Here is a 19,469-nt window from a genome sequence, read left to right as displayed (position 1 = left end):
GGGCAGAGCAATAGCCCTGTCTTCTCTTTTCCCTTCCCCTCCTCTTCTGGGGCGCCAGGGCCCTGCAGGGGAGCATCACAGCAGCAGCAGCGTGGGCCCTGACTTCAGGGGCAGCGTTTTGGCTGGCACTTATGTGGGCTGGTCTTCAGTGAGCTGTTTTCATGTCAGCGGATGCAAGTTACATTTTCACTGTGATATTGAGATGGGATTCTTCAGCTCTCTAAACCTCCTTAATACTTGTGATTTCTTCCGATTTCAAGCTTGAGCTAATCAGTCACAGAAATGCAGGGATGAGCGAACTTTGAATGGCCCATCCACAGCTTTATTGTGAATATTGACAAATCCCATGGGATTATTAAAACACACTTCTCTTCATACATCTTCCCACTGAAAACAGATTTTAACATTCATAGAATCATAGAATACGAGGGTAGGAAGGGACCTCAGGAGGTCATCTAGTACCACCCCCTGCTCAAAGCAGGACCAATTCCCAACTAAATCATCCCAGCCAGGGCTTTGTCAAGCCGGGCCTTAAAAACCTCCAAGGAAGGAGATTCCACCACCTCCCTAGGTAACCCATTCCAGTGCTTCACCACCCTCCTAGTGAAATAGTTTTTCCTAATATCCAACCTGGACCTCCCCCACTGCAACTTGAGACCATTGCTCCTTGTTCTGTCATCTGCCACCACTGAGAACAGCCGAGCTCCATCCTTTTTGAAACCCCCCTTCAGGTAGTTGAAGGCTGCTATCAAATCCCCCCTCATTCTTCTCTTTTGCAGACTAAATAACCCCAGTTCCCTCAGCCTCTCCTCATAAGTCATGTGCTCCAGATCCCTAATCAGCCAAATTCTGCTCTCAGTTACACCACTATAAATAGAGTTACAGACACTAAACACAAACAAAAACTACATTTAGTGACAGTTAAAGGTGCATCACAATGCACTTGACACACACAACACCTAGAAAGCATGGAGAAAGGAAGCTGAGAGAAAAGTCTCTTGCATTCTTTGCCACCTTCATATTGCCTACAGCACTAGTAATTACAGATTCCAACACTCCTATAGAGCTTTCACTTCAGTGTCCAGCAGATAACAAAAAAAAGCACATTCCCAACATATCCTCCCATCCCCTCGCTCTTTGTGAGAGTTCTCCTCACCAGTGGATCTGTAATGTTGTCACTCTTAAATGCAGTGGGTTCAGCTTGGTGCCCTTATTTGCAGTTATCAGGAAACTATAATTCCCCACCCCCATAAAAATAGAAGAAGTGACACAGATAAAACACTTTTGCTTCCCAACTATATGTTTTCATTAACTGGTGAACAAAATCCCATAGATTTTTAGAAAGTAATTTTAGTATCAGAGAAAACTAAAGAAAAGGTGAGACACCGGCTTGCTAAATTTGTCAAATGAGTAGGTGTAAGTCCTTCATAAAAATAATAACCTCTTAACTCCATTCTGAGCAATTGCAAATTCAACCTCTTCCTCCACTATAACCTGCTGATTTTCATTTTTCCGTGAGCACCCCAGAATGACCAGGTGTGTTTACTTGCTTGTGCCAACTGAAATCTGTAACACAGTCTTACCTATAGAATTACAACCAGGTCCCCCATAGCACAACCTCTACAGCTGTGCTACCGAGAGAAGAACATGGCCCCTCTAACATAAAAAGGAAGTCTCCTAAAATCTGCTCTCTCTCTCTCTCTCTCTCTCTCTAACTAGCACTTCACCTGCCAGTTACACAACTCATTTCAAACATGCTAAGCAAACTTAAAGTAAATATATTACCTCTGGGCTTCTGTCTCACTCAGAGAACACTCGATTACTCTTCCTCCGGTGTCTGCAGCTCCCTCCGGCTTCTACGCTGTCCTGCCAGGAAGCTGTGTTTTAGCAGAACAGCCACAGCAGTTCTTACGGTTTCTTGTCTTAATGAAGTTTGGATTAAAATTTGTGTCAGAGACAGCATTCAATAGTGAAGGAAGGAATGTAAAGAATTAGTTCAAACTCTTGCTGCATATGTGCAGGGTGTAATGGATGAGAACAATCATTTTTACCAGCAAGACAACCCTAGAACCTTTCCCAGGAGCATCCTGCGTTTGTGTAGAGCAGCAACCCAGACTGAAGCTGAAGTCCCCAGTGTTTGAGATGTGAACGACAGCCTAGGACAAGCACTCCCCACAGGAGCTATAGTTTTACCAAATCATTCATTGCAAACAATTCACCTCACAATTCCGACCTTCTTCTCGTTGTGATTAATGCCCCTACCTGGGAGATTTGGCACTAGTGCAACTGCTGTTGGAATACTGGGTTGAATTCTGGTGCTCACAATTCAAGAGGGAATTTGAATCATAGAAGCAGGACCAACCTCAATTAAATCATCCCAAACATTGGAGAAAATAACAGAACGCCACTAGCTGTCACCTTCAGCCCCCACTGAAACCTGTCCAGCGCATCATCAAAGATCTACAACCTATCCTGAAAGATGATCCCTCACTCTCACAGATCTTGGGAGACAGACCAGTCCTCCCTTACGGACAGCCCCCCAACCTGAAGCAAATACTCACCAGCAACCACGCACCACACAACAAAAGCACTAACCTAGGAACCTATCCTTGCAACAAAGCTTGATGCCAACTCTGTCCACGTATCTATTCATGACATCATCATAGGACCTAATCACACCAGCCACACCATCACCTGCTTGTTCACCTGCACATCTACCAATGTGATATATGCCATCATGTGCCAGCAATGCCCCTCTGCCATGTACATTGGCCAAACCAGACAGTCTCTACACAAAAGAATAAATGGACACAAATCAGACGTCAAGAATTGTAACATTCAAAAACCAGTAGGAGAACACTTCAATCTCTCTGGCCACTCAGTAACAGACCTAAAGGTGGCAATTTTGCAACAGAAAAGCTTCAAAAACAGACTCCAACGAGAAACTGCTGAACTTGAATTAATATGCAAACTAGATACTATCAATTTAGGCTTGAATAGAGAATGGGAATAGCTGAGCCATTACAAACATTGAATCTATTTCCCCATGTTAAGTATCTTCATACCTTCTTGTCTGAAATGGGCCATCTTGATTATCACCACAAAGTTTTTTCTCTTAATTAATTAGCCTCTTAGAGCTGGTAGGGCAACTCCCACCTTTTCATGTGTATATAATAACAAACTCTTCAATCTAGCAGAAAAAGGTCTAATGTGATCCAATGGATAGAAGTTGAAGCTAGACAAATTCAGACTGGAAATAAGGCATACTTTTTTTTAAAGTGAGTTGTTAACCCTTAAAATAACCTACCAAGGGTCGTGGTCGGTTCAGTATCACTGTGAAATTTTAAATGAAAATATGTATTCTAGGAATTATTTTGGGGAAGTTCTCTGGCCTGTGCTGTGCAAGAAGTCAAACTAGATGATCACAATGCATTTTTCAGTTTGCTGGAAATTTATAAAAAGGAAGTAAAAAGAATAAATATCTGTCTCAGTTGAACCAAAATGACAATTTTTGCAATTTTCCAACACATAAAAAAAAAAAATCAAGTTGAAATGAAAGGACATTACCAAAATATGTTGTTTGAATTTTCAGGCATTTGGTGAAAGGCAAAGGAAAGGAGTCACAAAACAGCAGAAAGAGGTGGTGTCAGCATCACCTACTTTATAACCTTTAACCTTGGGGTGAGGCCGCTCACCTGGGATATGAGAAACCTTGATTCAATTCCCCTGTATACTAAATCTACAGAGGAAATTTAAATCTGGTTTCCCACATGGTAGGAATGTGCCTGGGCCAGGGGATTTTCTCAATCTCTCTGCCTGGAGTTGTTCGAGATTTTTAAATAATTAAAGATTCATTGAAGAAGAGACTTGAACATGGACCTCCTACAGCCAAAGTGAGCAGCCTAAGCACAAGGCTAGAGTGTCATCTTCACAACCTTGCCTGGGTCCAATGACTATCCATTGTCATCATTACTTACTATGAATTGTCAAGTTCAAATTCCTTCTCAACATCAGAAGGTAGGGGTGGACAGGATTCCATATACTCACAGATTCCACGGCCAGAAGGGGCCATTGTGATACTCTATTCTGACCTCCTAGATAACACAGGCCAGAGACCTTCACTGAATTAATGCCCATTTCAACTAGAGCATATCTCCTAAAACTACATCCAATCTGCATTTAAAAATTTCCAGTGATGTAGACTCCACAATAACCTTCTCCAATTTGTCAACATGCTTCTTGAACTGTGGACGCCAAACTGGACACAGTATTCCAACAGCAGTTGCTCGGCAGTTCTGAGGGGGGCTGGACTTAGCACCATGGGGTGACCGTGCCCATCCTATTTCAAGCATACATACTGTGACAAAGTTTCTCCTCTATCTTGGTGGGTCCTGCGCTTATTGGCGGATTTTCTTGCCTCAGAGATTCACCATGTGGGTTGGGGAACAGCCCAGAGAGCTTCCCCTCTGGAAGAACCCACAGTCCAGGTCAATTGGGAGGTTTGGGGGGAACCTGGCCCCGCCCTCTACTCCGGGTTCCAGCCCAGGGCCCTGTGGACTGCAGCTGTCTATAGTGCCTCCTGTAACAGCTGCATGACAGCTACAACTCTCTGGGCTACTTCCCCATGGCCTCCTCCAAACACCTTCCTTATTCTCACCACAGGACCTTCCTCCTGGGTCTGATAACGCTTGTGCTCCTCAGTCCTCCAGCAGCACACCCTCTCAGCTCCTTGCGCCTCTTGCTCCCAGCTCCTCACACTCACACCACAAACTGAAGTGAGCTCCTTTTTAAAACCCAGGTGCCCTGATTAGCCTGCCTTAATTGATTCTAGCAGCTTCTTCTTAATTGGCTCCAGGTGTCCTAATTAGCCTGCCTGCCTTAACTGGTTCTAGCAGGTTCCTGATTACTCTAGTGCAGCCCCTCCTCTGGTCACTCAGGGAACAGAAAACTACTCATCCAGTGACCAGTATATTTGCCCTCTACCAGACTCCTGTACCCCACTGGTCTGGGTCTTTCACAAAACATAACTCTCTATATCACAAAATGATATTCATTATCAGTGTGTCACCAGTTTTATCTGATATCTTACAAGATACAATTTGGATAAATATTATGACAGCACAGCGTTATGCAGAGAGAGTTTGTCAGTCCTGGTTAGCTTTATAGTTACAGGCAGTGGACGCTTTGCCAGTGGACACTGTGGGTCTTATAGGGTCACACCATCCTTTAATTATTTATTAATCAAATCCCATATCAGCCACTCCATTATCTTCCCTGGGATCAATGTCGGACTGACAGGCCTATAATTATCCGGGTTATCCTGTTTACCCATTTTAAACATTGGCATGATATTAACATTCGTCCTCTCTTTTGGAATTTCCCCAGTGTTTCAAGACTTATTAAAAATCAACATTATTGATCCAGTGAGCTCTGCAGCCAGTTATTTTAAAACTCTAGGTAGCAAATTATCTGGACCTGCTCATTTTAAAAGGTCTGACTTTAACCGCTGCTGTTTTAGCATTCTTCTCTGTTACTAATGGAATGGAAAGTATTTCATCATCTTGTGATATGACTATATCTACCTTTCCCCCAAATACAAAAAAGAAATATTTCTTACACACTTCTTCTTTTTCTACATTATTGCTGTCAATTCTACCATTTCTACCTACTAATGGAACAATAACATTGTCAGGATTCTTTTAAAACTCTTGCATGCAAGTTATTAGGATTTGCTGATGTATCCAGAGGGCATGTCCACAAAGAGTCGAAAAGAGTCCCCAAACGAGTCCAACTATCTCAAGCTTTTCCCCTTATTTATACATTAGTAATAAAATGGCATGTCCCTTAAAGAAACCCTGTTAAGCAAGCAGTTCCAATGGGCAAGCAAGAGGTTCCTTCTGATTATTGATTAACCATAGAATCATAGAATCATAGAATATCAGGGTTGGAAGGGACCTCAGGAGGTCATCTAGTCCAACCCCCTGCTCAAAGCAGGACCAATTCCCAACTAAATCATCTCAGCCAGAGCTTTGTCAAGCCTGACCTTAAAAACCTCCAAGGAAGGAGATTCCACCACCTCCCTAGGTAACCCATTCCAGTGCTTCACCATCCTCCTAGGGAAAAAGTTTTCCCTAATATCCAATCTAAACCTCCCCCACTGCAACTTGAGACCATTGCTCCTTGTTCTGTCATTTGCCACCACTGAGAACAGCCGAGTTCCATCCTCTTTGGAACCCCCCTTCAGGTAGTTGAAAGCAGCTATCAACTCCCCCCTCATTCTTCTCTTCTGCAGACTAAACAATCCCAGTTCCCACAGCTTCTCCTAATAAGTCATGTGCTCCAGACCCCTAATCATTTTTGTTGCCCTCCGCTGGACTCTTTCCAATGTTTCCACATCCTTCTTGTAGTGTGGGGCCCAAAACTGGACACAGTACTCCAGATGAGGCCTCACCAATGTCGAATAGAGGGGAACGATCACATCCCTCGATCTGCTGGCAATGCCCCTACTTATACAGCCCAAAATGTCATTAGCCTTCTTGGCAACAAGGGCACACTGTTGACTCATATCCAGCTTCTCGTCCACTGTAACCCCTAGGTCCTTTTCTGCAGAACTGCTTCCTAGCCATTCAGTCCCTAGTCTGTAGCAGTGCATGGGATTCTTTCATCCTAAGTGCAGGACTCTGCACTTGTCCTTGTTGAACCTCATCAGATTTCTTTTGGCCCAATCCTTCAATTTGTCTAGGTCCCTCTGTATCCTATCCCTACCCTTCAGTGTATCTACCACTCCTTCCAGTTTAGTGTCATCTGCAAACTTGCTAAGGGTATGGTCCACGCCATCCTCCAGATCATTAATGAAGATATTGAGCAAAACCGGCCCTGGGACCAATCCTTGGGGCACTCCGCTTGAAACCGGCTGCCAATTAGACATGGAGCCATTGATCACTACTAGTTGAGCCCGACAATCTACCCAGCTTTCTATCCACCTTATAGTCCATTCATTCAGCCCATACTTCTTTAACTTGGCGGCAAGAATACTGTGGGAGACAGTATCAAAGCTTTGCTAAAGTCAAGAAATAACACATCCACTGCTTTCCCCTCATCCACAGACCCAATTATCTCCTCATCTTCCACTTCTTGTACACTTCTTTTTTGTGTTTAAGATCAGCGGTTGAGATGAGTAGTTGCTGTTTAACACCCTTCTGATTCTAAGTGAAATGGAAAGAGTGTTATCATATGATCTGACTACATCATCTGTTTTTTGTTGTAAATACAGAACAGAAATACTTCTTGAACAATTCCGCCTTTTCTGCATTATTATTGAGAATTCTACCATTTCCATTTAGAAGAAAGAGAAGAATTTCTATGCATTGCTATTCATTGGTATCAATGTCTCCATTTTTCCATTTGTTATTGTGACAGGTTCGGTCACAGAGACCCCCTTGGGACAGTTACTTGATGTGCTGAAATTACCTCTGAGCCTGTTTTCCCTGCCAGTTTGGGACTCCAGAACCCTGCCTGTTGAGCCAGACACACTAGCCTGCTGCAACACAGACCCAGGGTCTGAGCCATGCCCCCAGAGCTGTAGACTTTAACTAAAAACAGTTCAGCAGGTAACCTGTCTTCAGCATCCAGACACCCAGCTCCCAATGGGATCCAAACCCAAAATAAATCCGTTTTACTCTGTATAAAGCTTAGACAGGCTAAACTCCTAAATTGTCCACCTTCTATAACACTGATAGAGAGATATGCACAGCTCCAGGTATTAATCACTTACTCTGGGTTTACTAATAAACAAAAGTGATTTTATTAAGTATAAGAAGTAGGATTTAAGTGGTTTCAAATGATAACAGACAGAACAAAGTAAGTCACAAAGCAGAAAATAAAACAAAACATGCAAGTCTAAGCCTAATACATTTAGAAACTGGTTACAGGTAATATCTCACTCTCAGAGATGTTCCAATAAGCTTCTTTCACAGACTAGACTCCTTCCTAGTCTGGGCCCAATCCTGTCCAGAAGGAGGCTAGTCTGTAAAAGAAGCTTACTGGAACATCTCTGAGGGTGAGATTTCATCTGTAATCGCTTTCTTACTGTATTAGGCTTAGACTTGCGTGTTTTATTTTATTTTGCTTGGTAATTCACTTTGCTCTGTCTGCTATTACTTGGAACCACTTAAATTCTATTTTTCGTATTTAATAAAATCACTTTTGACTTATTATTTAACCCAGAGTATGTATTAATACCTGGGGGGGGAGGGGCAAACAGCTGTACATATCTCTCTATCAGTGTTATAGAGGGGGAACAATTTATGTGTTTACCCTATATAAACTTTATACAGGGTAAAATGGATTTATTTGGGGTTTGGATCCCATTGGGAGTTGGGTATCTGAGTGCTGGAGACAGGAGCACTTCTTAAGCTGTTTTCAGTTAAGCCTGCAGCTGTTAGGGGACGTGGTTCAGACCTGGGTCGGTGTTTGTAGCAAGCAAGCGTGTCTGTCTCAAACCAGGCAGGGCATTGAAGTCCCAAGCTGGCAGGGAAAACAGGCTCAGAGGTAGCCTAGGCACATCAGGAGGTAGTCCCAAAGGGGTTTCTGTGACCCAACACGACACAGTCATTATTATTCATCATTAATTACAACAATGTGTCATCAGGGAAAGATATCACAACCCATGTATTCTGCCTGCCGCTTTTGTCAGAAGCATTTTTGTCAGAGCATCAGAAATGTATATATGTATATACACACACACTTATATAGATCTCTGATGAATCTGGTTGTGCATTTTATATTGTTTCTCATGCACATATATCTTCCAGGGTACAATCCTATATTTTGTCCCTTAGAATGGACATATTTGCCAAATGGTTAGGTCTGCTGCATACTGTTCATATAACTCTTTGTGCTGCTTTCTTTATGACTATTGATATCATTCTGTATTTGAACATAGAGAACTTTGGTTGCAGGCTGAATGTTCTCATCCGTTGCTACTGTTCTGCACAAACCCACTTCCTGTAAAATTCAGACTTGTTTTTTTGGCAAATGGTATTTCCTGGTCAGTGGCAGTAGCTCATCCCACTGCATTTACTTAGAATGAAATTCGGATCACTGAGTAGTTCATTTTCATTTTCACAACAATTTCATCAACGATTAATATGAAGCTACTGTCAAAAAGCGGAAACCAGCAGACTTCAGACATTTTTGTATAATACCACCGGCTGGAAGGACCGTGCAGAAGATGGAAATATCTGCTTAATCTGAAGAAATATCAGAGGTTTGATCTCCAATTTGACCAGACAATGAAAAAGTTGTGTGTGTCTGTGTGTCTGTGTGTCTGTAAGAGTTAGAGAGAGAAAATGAGGGTGGGCAAGGGAGGTATTTTAAACTGGCTACAAAGCTTGACAAATGAAAACACTTCTAAGGTAGCAGGAGGAAATACAGGGAACAAGCCTGTGTCTTTTTGTTTGGTATTTAGGTGCCTGAAGTCTGCCTGAGATCTGTTTCCAAAGGGGAGATGGGAACGCATGGGCGTGGTGGGGAATAAAGTTTTGACAGAGAATGCTTGACATTTACAGATTATATAAATTGTTATTCCCAAAACCTGCAACAACCCCAAGGCAGCCGGGTGTAATTTTGGGCAGCCTGGAGGCTACAGTGTCCTGTGAGAGTCCAGCCCTCCCCCAGACCCGCCCTTGTCCCAAGTTAATGGAGGCACAAAGCCTCCATTATTATATTATATTATAAGGCCACCTTCCTCCCTACTCAATCACTGTGCTGAGATCAGCTCAGGTGCAGAGATGCCCACTGCCCTCAAACCTTCTCTGCAGGCGCTCAGCACCTCGTACGATCAAATGTTTTCTGCATTTAGAATAGCTTGTGGGGATTTGGTTTAAAATAGTGTATGTGGAATCACTGAGACAGGTGATGAAAATACAACGGACAAGTGAGATTTTAAACAATTCCACCGATTTCTGGGCAGAACAGAACTTTCTCGGTTCATACAGTACCATCTAGATCCTAATTTTTTGTCTGCTCACATTTTTACAAGAAATATTTTAAGCATTTTCATTACTTTCAGTGGAACTTAGGCACCTAACCCATTTAGGTGCTTTTGAAAATCACACTAGGTGGCTATCTGCATCTTTAGGCACCGAAATACCTTTAAAAACTTGGCTTTTGGTACCTAAATCATTTCTGTGTAAGAACTTCAAGGGAGAAAGGAGATTCCCTTGGAAATTGCTTTGTGATAATGAAACTTAGGTAAATAATTCTACATTAGGTATTGAATTCCAAGAGAAGAACTGGGTGGTTGAAAGTGAACATATAAATCAGAACGAACGCAGCAGGTTTCTGAGGAATTCTTAGTGTGTTTCAAGCTTCCCAGACTCTGCCCTCTGGAGATGTCAGTCACATCAGACTGTGCATATGCCCTGAATATGGCTACGTGTGCTATTTATCTTGCCCGGGATCGATGTCACACTGACAGGTCTAGAATTACCCAGGTCATCCCATTCAATCTTTAATCTTTCAAAATATTGCCACAACTTTAGCTTCCTTTCAGTCTTCTGGAACTTCCCCAGTGCTCCACGAGTTATTGAAAATCAACATTAATGGACCATAAAAAATCACAAGAACAAACATTAAAGCATTTGAATGTAACATACGTTTATAAAAAGTGTTCTGCAATTTGTGGGGAGGGATAGCTCAGTGGTTTGAGCATTGGCCTGCTGTAAACTCAGGGTTGTGAGTTCAATCCTTGAGGGGGGCTTATTTAGGGATCTGGGGTAAAAATCTGTCTGGGGATTGGTCCTGCTTTGAGCAGGGGGTTGGACTTGATGACCTCCTGAGGTTCCTGATAATCTATGATTTTACAAGTCCATCTTTTCCATCATTAGAAGGTTTAATTGATTCATAAACAAATTCTCCATAGCCTTGCAGGTTGGCATGCAGCAGAAATGAATTATTTTACTAAGAAAGTTACTTGTTCTTTTGGTGACTGACTACTAATTTGTTTTCCTTTTCTGTATTTTTTGTTTGTGTTTAGGAAACCTGGATGTTTAGAGATCCTCAGAACATCCAGAGAAGGATGTAAGGGCCTCTGAGGTAAAGATAAAGGAGAGGTGGGTTATTCTTGAATTTTGTGCTGATCCTTTTTCTCTGGGGGAAGTTACTTTCCTTTTCAATGGGAGGGTGGCGGTTACATTTAGAGTGGGGATAACTGTTTTCCCTACACACGCTGTCATTAGGAATGACTTATTTTAGATTAAGGAAAGTAAACAAGAAGAAACAACAGTAAAGCCTTCATGAGTGTTGGTTACATACACCACAATCTAATGCAATGTACAGCCTCCTTTCTGGTGATTGCTCCATTCTCCTTGACTCCAGTGTAGACTTCAATAGTCTGGACCAGACCATCCTCCTGATCTACCTCCATAATTATGTGAGCATCTAAGCTTCCCTTGTGTCCTAATTATTTACAGGACCAACTTATAAAATGAACTCTCTCTGTGTCTGGCGGCAGCTCCTTGCTTTATCAAGGTTCTGTTTTCAGGCCTCTTCTATCTACCTTTTCCCCTTTGACCATCTTGGGCCAAATTGAGACTTGGAGTAACAGCAAGTACATATCTTTTGATACTTACAATGATTTCTCACTCTCTATCCTCTACCTCCTTTGACTAAATGCATCCGCGTTCAGTGAATGTCTCAAAGACAAAAAGGCATCCTCTCCAAAACTTCATTTTGTCTTATGCCCTCCTCAACTCAATGTTTCCCTTTTGTTTCATTATCTAAAATCAGCCATGGGAGGGGATACCAGGGTAACTGTGTAGGAATCCATGTTTACCTGGGCTTGCTATGTGCCCAATTTGCAGGTTTAGAGTCGAACCAGAGTTTTTAAAAGATAGTATTGTATTCAGTCTCTGCAGGCCATCTGCCTAGCTACTCTTAGCTATCAATGTACTATAGACATCCTAGCACAACGAGCTCACCTACACTATAGATTCAGGCTAGTCTGGCCCAAAACAAAAGCAAGCAGCCAGTCCAAAAAATGAATATATGAATATCTGATTTGTAATGTAAAATGAAATCCTGAGTGGTCTGTCCTTCCTCCACTCTCTGCATACAAACGAGTCCACAGTATGGGGTTCCCATGACAAAGCCAGAGTGTGATCCTCAAACCAGGTGAAAAAAGGCAGGGCAATGCCTGTCTTGCCTGCAGGGCCCAATTCAGTAGGACTATGGAACAGTCTGAGGTGGGTGTCTCTGAGTTTCTCACATTGAAGCCATTTCACTTTTTATTCAATATGCGTTGGGCCAGAATGACTCTATAGAGCACGACACTCACTTGAGACATGGGGAAACCCTGTTCAAATCCCTACTCATCAGACAAAAGGGGAATTGAACTGATGTTTCCTATCTCCTGGGTGACTTCCCTAACCACTGGGCTGCAGGTTATAAGGGATCTGCTGTCGTCCAACCAACGACCATTTTGTAGGGAGTTGGGCTGCCTGACTCTAGAAGCTGCCTGACTCTAGAAGAGGATTCCTGGCTGTGGGTTGCAAGCAGAACAAGGTGCCTTCCTGCAGTTCTGGCTTTAGGCACCAAATTCCTTGAGGGGGCAGGACATAGGACCACCCCTTTCTCAGCAGCATCTCTCTTTGGCTCCTTGCCTAGCATGCTGGCTTTAGCCTATCTCTCCCCATGCAGCGTACGGGAAGTTGAGGTGCCTAACCCAGGGTTTGTGGATTCCAGTGATTTTTCGAGATGCCTAAAAGTCCCTTTATGGATTCAGGCCTTAGACCCCGATCCTGCAATTGAATCCACTAGCACAGACCATTGCACTTTGGTAAAGCCACAATTACAGTCAATGGACCTCCAGCAGGCACCGCATCCATGCTAGTGTAACACCGACAGACCCCAGTCGCAGGATAGAACCGAGGATCTCTGAAGCTTAGTGCATGAGCCTCTACCGCATGAACTAAAAGCCAGCTGTCTATTAGCTAAGGCTGTAGAGCAGACTCATTTGATCTCTCTCTCTAAGTGGTCTCTGTGCCACTAGAGGGGATAAAACACCACACCCAGGAGGTGTGTGGGTTACACTAGCACAGGGGTCGGCAACCTTTGTCACTCAGCCCATCAGGGTAGCCGCTGGTGGGCCGGGCCGATTTGTTTATCTGGAGCATCCGCAGACACAGAACCCCGCAGCTCCCACTGGCCGCGGTTCGCCGTTCCTGGCCAATGGGAGCTGCAGGAAGCGGCGCAGGCTGAGGGACGTGCTAGCCACCGCTTCCCAGAGCTCCCATTGGCCGGGAACAGCGAACCACGGCCAGTGGGAGCTGCTGGGCTCTGTGCCTACGGACACTCCAGATAAACACATCGGCCTGGCTGGCCAGCGGCTTTACCCTGACGGGCCAGGTGACAAAGGCTGCTGACCCCTGCACTAGCAGCTCCACTTGCAGGATCAAGATCTTAGCTTCTAAGCTCTTGTTGTACGGACATGGAGGAAGAGTTTCAAAGGCACAAATATCAGTTAGGGACCTAGCGCCCATGGACATGAACTGCAAGTTATGCCTCTGAAAATCTCCCCCTTTGTCTTCTCTTCATCTGTAATGCCATGCATATTCATGGCACAGTATAAATAAAATAATAATTAAGAAATAAACCACCCGTCAGTTTGCACAGGAACAAAGAGACACATACAAGTTGGGATTTGGTCTTGGCTTTCATGAGTATTAACCAGTTCCATTGATTTTTCAGGAAGAAGCTGTTTAAGATCCCTGTTTTAAAGGAGAAATGTCAGCCTATCAATCACTTGGGAAAACCATGCGGGTAGGTACTAGTGAAGGACAAATCCACAGAGGTTCTAAGGTTTGGTTACTATGTGTCAGAACCAATTTGATAGAGAAACCAGACCTGTAAGCTCATGAGAACAGGCCCTTTTGAGATTGTGAGCAGCACTGTGAGCTGGCAGCAAGTGATCAAAAAGTAGATCATAGAGAAATATAGGTGGGAAGCTTAGGATGGCAAAATCAGATACACGCAGAGAATCTGTCTTTGACTCTGCATCTTCCTCTGCTTTCTTGAATCCCGGCTTGAACAATTCCTAGAAAAACACACACTGCCTCCTAACTAGGTCAGATCATGGTCCATCTTGCCCAGTAGCCTGTCTATGACAATCACCCATGCCAGAACTTCAGGGGGAGTGTCCAGAACAGGGCACTTTCTTCCACTCCTGGCTTCTGGTACTCACAGGTTTAGGATCACCGCGAGCATGGGGTTGATTGTAACCCCTGGCCTTTTCAGCCAATAGCCATTGATAGACCTATTCTCCATGAACATATCCAGTTCTTTTTTGAACCCAGTTATATTTTTGGACATCATAACTTCCCATGGAAATGAGTTCCACAGGTTAGTTATGCATTAGGTGGAAAAGTACATCCTCTTATTAAACTTCCTGCCTATTAATTTCATCAGGTGAAAGTGTTCTTCTAAAGCTGGATGAATAAACGGGATAGGAAGGAACAGGGCTATTTCAATAAATTTTTATATTGATTTTTTTTTCAAATTTTCAAAAAAAAATTGATCAGCTCTGTAGTTGGTAAAAGAATGAAGGACGTTTAATGAAAATATTTTCAAAATTGTCCGTTTTCTTTTTAAAACCAGTTCTAGTTCTATGAAGCTTTGCATACGCTGAAATAACAATTTGGAAACAGTTAAAAAATTGTGAAACTGTAACCGCGTAATCCCACATAGTCACAATAAGATACCTGAGTTTACTACAATGATTCATGTTATACCAGTGGAGTTTTCTAATGTAGAAGAAAAGGCGAAATACCCTGTCTACCTCAGTCAATTTAAATTCCACAACACAGTCTGTCACTCTTAGTGCACATATCAGATTCTATTCTGTTTTGTTCACTGGTTCTTATGACATCTTCATCACGGCCGTATCTGTGTGTCTTCAGTACCACTGACATGGGGTTGGCAGCTCAGCTGATGGTGAATCACTATGTCCATGGTCATCTTTTTAGTGCCCCTAGAGCTGTCTCTGTGCTGTGCCCTAGTCTGAACCCTGACTATGAGGCAGCCAGGATGTTGGCTTATTTCACATGTTGCTGGCATTTTGTGGTTACTACTTTCTCCCTGATTTTGGCCAGAAATGGAAGGTTGAAGACAGGATAATGGTTGGAGGGCATTAGGGACTACTGATGGATTCCTGAGGATTGGGTGAAGTATTGTGCTTTTCATGGATTTTGGCGAGTGTGTTTTCTGAGGAAGGCATTGACTATTTCCACTGGTAGTGAACATAGTTTTTGCTTTCTCTGGCATTCATCAACCAAGAGGGGTATGGATCCATGTCAAAGGTTGCGGCTGTAATATTTTCCAGGTCTTTTTGATCTTCAGCATGTGCGATGGGGTCGAATTCAGTCCAGGGTGGCTGGGGGGATAATATGATCTGGTCAGGAATGGAGATTTCTTTCCCATGTAGTTCCATGCACATTTGGTTGATCTTATCAGCAAAGTTCACTGATTCAGTGGTTAATAGAATCATAGGGACTGGAAGAGACCTCAAAAGGTCATCTAGTCCAGTCCCCTGCACTTATGGCAAGACTGAGTATTATCTAGACCATTCCTGACAAGTGTTTGTCCAACCTGCTCTTAAAAATCTCCAATGATGGAGATTCCACAACCTCCCTAGGCAACTTATTCCAGTGCTTAACCACCCTGACAGTTAGGAAGTTTTTCTTAATGCCCAACCTAAACCTCCCTTGCTGCAATTTAAGCCCATTGCTTCTTGTCATAAGAACATAAGAACATAAGAATGGCCATACTGAGTCAGACCAAAGGTCCATCCTGCCCAGTATCCTGTCTACCGACAGTGGCCAATGCCAAGTGCCCCAGAGGTGGTCCTGTCCTCAGAGGTTAAGAAAAAAAAATGTCTCCCTCCTCCTTGTAACAGTAACAATCTTTTACGTGCTTGAAATTTGTTATCATGTCCCCTCTCAGTCTTTTCTTTTCCAGACTAAACAAACCCAGTTCTTTCAATCTTCCCTCATAGGTCATGTTTTCTAGACATTTAATCATTTTTGTTGCGCTTCTCTAAACTCTCTTCAATTTGTCCACATCTTCCTGAAATGTGGCGCCCAGAACTGGACACAATACTCCAGTTGAGGGCTAATCAGCACGGAGTAGAGCAGAAGAATTACTTCTTGTGTCTTGCTTACAACACTCCTGCTAATGCATCCCAGAATTTAGAAAATGCCAAAATGAAACATTTCAACTTTTTCTGAATTTTTTTTCCAGCCAAAATATTTTGGCAAATTCAACTCAAATGTACAAAATGTTTTGATTGACCCAATTCTGCATTTTTCAGTGAAAAAAATTGCATCAAAATTTTTTGCCCAGCTCTAGTTATTGGCTCTGAATGAATCATAGCCACTTAATTTATGAACTGACACCTCTTTCGTACAAGTTAGTGCTGCAAAGGCAGTATCAGTACTGAAGTACAAGCTGTATTCTCTCAGCCTTGTGTGTCAACAGTCAAACTGTTGACTAAGTTCTGATTCCAGAATCTCTATTGCTGATGAAAATGTATGTTTGTACAAGGCTTCAATAACAGAACCGATTTTCAGAGGCTAAACCTAACTCTCTTGACTTCAGGAGGACTACCCATGTGCTTAAAGTTAGGCAGATGTGATGAAAATACTAATGGATGTTAAACATGAAATTTCAAGGTATTATGTTCAGAAACTCACTTTTCTGACCATAATAGAACTACATAGCAGTGATTATTGTTATTACTATTTATTATGTGTTCTACTGAGTTTTTCTAAATGAGTATTTTTCTATGTTCTGAGCTCTTTGGTTAAAGTATGTTTGTAAATAACATGTTTTATTACAAATATTTCAGGGCGAGATGGATGGGAGGAAGCAGAGAGGAGGAGACGCTGTAACCTTCTATGGTAAGACAGTTACACAAAAGGCCCTATTCTGTCCTTACTTCTATATTTTGCTCAGCTCAAGTGTTTTCCAGTAAAGTAAAAGAGCCCCACAAGCACTAGAGGATTGAGGCATATTGTGAATATATCTTTAGTCACCCAAAATTATTTCAGAAGCTCTAGTCTGGGTGCAGTTACTGGGGGAATGGTAGTGACATGTCCCTTGTAACTTTGTCTTCTGCTGGGGACAACCCCCACAAAGAAAATCCCTTTCCCAGTATCTGTAAATTTGTCCATATCTCGGGCAGCTACAGCAGCTGCAAACTGTAAATCAAGAACTTACCACTTTTGATCAAGAAGGAGATGCAAGTGGAAGCACGGCAGAGCTTCGTTCCAATCCAACGACTGAGAATCTGTGTACCAGGTACACCCCATTCTCTAGCTCCCCCAATCATTTCCAGTCAGATCTGGTCAACTTTTTTCAAATTTTAACCAAAAAATGGAAACAAATGTGTATGAAATGTGTTATCCTGTTTGACCAACTATATAGAGCTAGGGGAGAACAGGAGGTAATTTATAGGCAAGTCAACCTGATTCACTATCTGCAGCACAGCAGAAGTGGGTTTTTAAGAGGGACTTTGATGTGGACACACTAGTAATTTTGCAGGTGAGCTCAGTGGGATCATACCATGCATTCATTGGGGGCTACAATGAAGAAGGCACAGAGGTGATTATGCAAGAATCTGAAAACCAGGTTAGGAGCAATAGCAGAGTGGAGGGGATGGGGCAATGCAATGGTTGACAAGGGAGGATGTGTAATGAGGTGCAGAGTCCTATAGAAATTTGAAGGTAGAGCCAAGAAGCTTAAATGTGATGGTCAAATGTTCAGAGATTTGAAAGTATCTGATCTCTGTCTGAAGGAGGAAGTGGTCTGACCAGAACACAAGGGTTTGTTTTTATACGCCTCGTGTGTACATCTGACTCTAGGATGCAGTACAAAGAGTGTCAGCTCTGTGTGTGGGTCCAGGGGTTATCTGTGTAAAACCAGAGACAGAGGTGCTCCGATTCGACAGTGATGAGTGTGGTATAAGAACCCATCCTGTCGGACAAGTAGACAATGGCAGAATAGAATGAGAGAAGTTGCATGATCGAACCAACAGGCCAGGAAGACACATTTAGTGGTAATATTCTGAATGCACTGAAGGGTCTGATGTATATGTTGGAGAGGCCAGAGAGGAGGAGTTGCAGTAATCAAGGCAGAATACACTGAGGTTCTGAAAGGGAACTTGGATGTAGGGCTGGAGAGAAAAGGACAGATCTTGGAGGTGCTGAGGAGGAAGAACCAGTTGGATTTGGATATGGCCTAGATGTGTGGGACAAAGGAGAGAGAGGAGTAAAAAATTGCCCCCGGATTGCTGGCCTGAGTGATGGTGAGAATGGCGGTGTTCCAAAGAGTGATAGGAAAAGGAGGAAGCAGAGACGGTATGGGAGAGAAGATAAGGAGTTCCGCTTTGGTCATGTTCAGTTTAAAGTGACAAGCCATCCACGAGGACAGAGACAAGCTGGGATGTGGGATTGGATGGATGTTATTTACTCTGGGACTCTCAGCCCCAGAGTACACTATTTTAATGCAGGTTAATTAAAAATTGTATAATTAGATGTAACTCCTACTCATTTACTTTTATCTGTGCAATGATGTTCTGACTGTCAAACCTGTTCCCAGCAGCTGCAGATGATGGCAGGAGATCGGAACTCAGAATCATCCTCGTTGGTAAAACTGGAGCTGGGAAAAGTGCAACAGGAAACTCCATCCTTGGCGAGAGAAAGTTTGAGTCGAAACTCATGGCAAAGTCCGTAACTTTGACTTGTGAAAAAGGACAAAGGAGCTGGAATGGGAGGGAGCTTGTGGTTATTGACACACCTGCCATTTTTGACGGAAAGGTTTGTGAGACAGTAACTCATAGAGAGATTGTTTATTGTATCGCACTCTCTGCCCCTGGCCCCCATGCTCTGCTGCTGGTCACCCAGCTGGGCCGTTACACTGCAGAAGACAGGGAAGCAGTGAAGCGAGTAGAGGAGATTTTTGGAGTTGAAGCCATGAGGCACATGATTGTCCTGTTCACTCGTAAAGAGGATTTAGGGGTTGGTTCACTGTGTGACTACGTGAGACACTCAGATAATAAAGATCTTAAGGGGCTGATTCAGAAGTGTGGGAACCGATATTGTGCGTTCAATAACAAAGCAACTGGAGCAGAACAGTCTGAACAGGTTTCTGACCTGATTGAAATGATCCAGGGAATGGTTCAGGAGAATGGGGGAAGCTATTATGTCAGTCAGATGTATTTGGAACCTAATTTAACTGAACAAAAAGTGAGATATCTTATTGGAATAAATAAAAGAACCAGGGCGAACTCTCTTTTTACAAAGCATAGGAAAGTTATTTTGGGCTTTGGGGTTGCTGCATTTGTTCTTATTATTGTATTTCTCCTGATCTACCTCATCGCTAACAGTCATTAATAAAGTCTCGTTACAACCTAA

At 43.0% G+C, this 19,469-nt stretch overlaps 2 protein-coding genes across 11 annotated transcripts in view; one reads left to right on the top strand and one right to left on the bottom strand.

The window, feature by feature from the left end:
* LOC117871872 (GTPase IMAP family member 4-like) overlaps positions 1 to 2,100 on the bottom strand; it is an 18,382-nt gene extending 16,282 nt beyond the window's left edge. The window contains exon 1 of the mRNA XM_034759643.1: positions 1,786 to 2,100. The gene's annotated coding sequence lies outside the window, so the exon portion shown is untranslated. The remainder of the gene's footprint in view (positions 1 to 1,785) is intronic.
* The window catches only part of LOC117871877 (GTPase IMAP family member 2-like), a 24,345-nt gene extending 4,876 nt beyond the window's left edge, over positions 1 to 19,469 (top strand). Inside the window, exons 1-5 of one of the 10 annotated variants that reach the window (XM_034759660.1) lie at positions 9,045 to 9,268; positions 11,039 to 11,097; positions 13,750 to 13,821; positions 16,904 to 16,955; positions 18,658 to 19,469. In XM_034759660.1, the coding sequence (XP_034615551.1) occupies positions 13,786 to 13,821; positions 16,904 to 16,955; positions 18,658 to 19,448 (879 nt within the window). In that variant the 5' untranslated portion in view covers positions 9,045 to 9,268; positions 11,039 to 11,097; positions 13,750 to 13,785 and the 3' untranslated portion in view covers positions 19,449 to 19,469. Of the gene's footprint in view, positions 1 to 9,044; positions 9,302 to 11,038; positions 11,115 to 13,749; positions 13,822 to 15,142; positions 15,220 to 16,903; positions 16,956 to 18,654 lie in introns of those variants that run through there. The other 9 variants (XM_034759657.1, XM_034759659.1, XM_034759654.1 and 6 more) reach the window with 9 other exon arrangements.

Source organism: Trachemys scripta, chromosome 2 (assembly GCF_013100865.1).
Source record: "Trachemys scripta elegans isolate TJP31775 chromosome 2, CAS_Tse_1.0, whole genome shotgun sequence".
Lineage (NCBI taxonomy): Eukaryota > Metazoa > Chordata > Testudines > Emydidae > Trachemys > Trachemys scripta.
The sequence above is the reverse complement of the archived record's forward strand: the minus strand, read 5'-3'. Positions and strand labels throughout refer to the sequence as shown.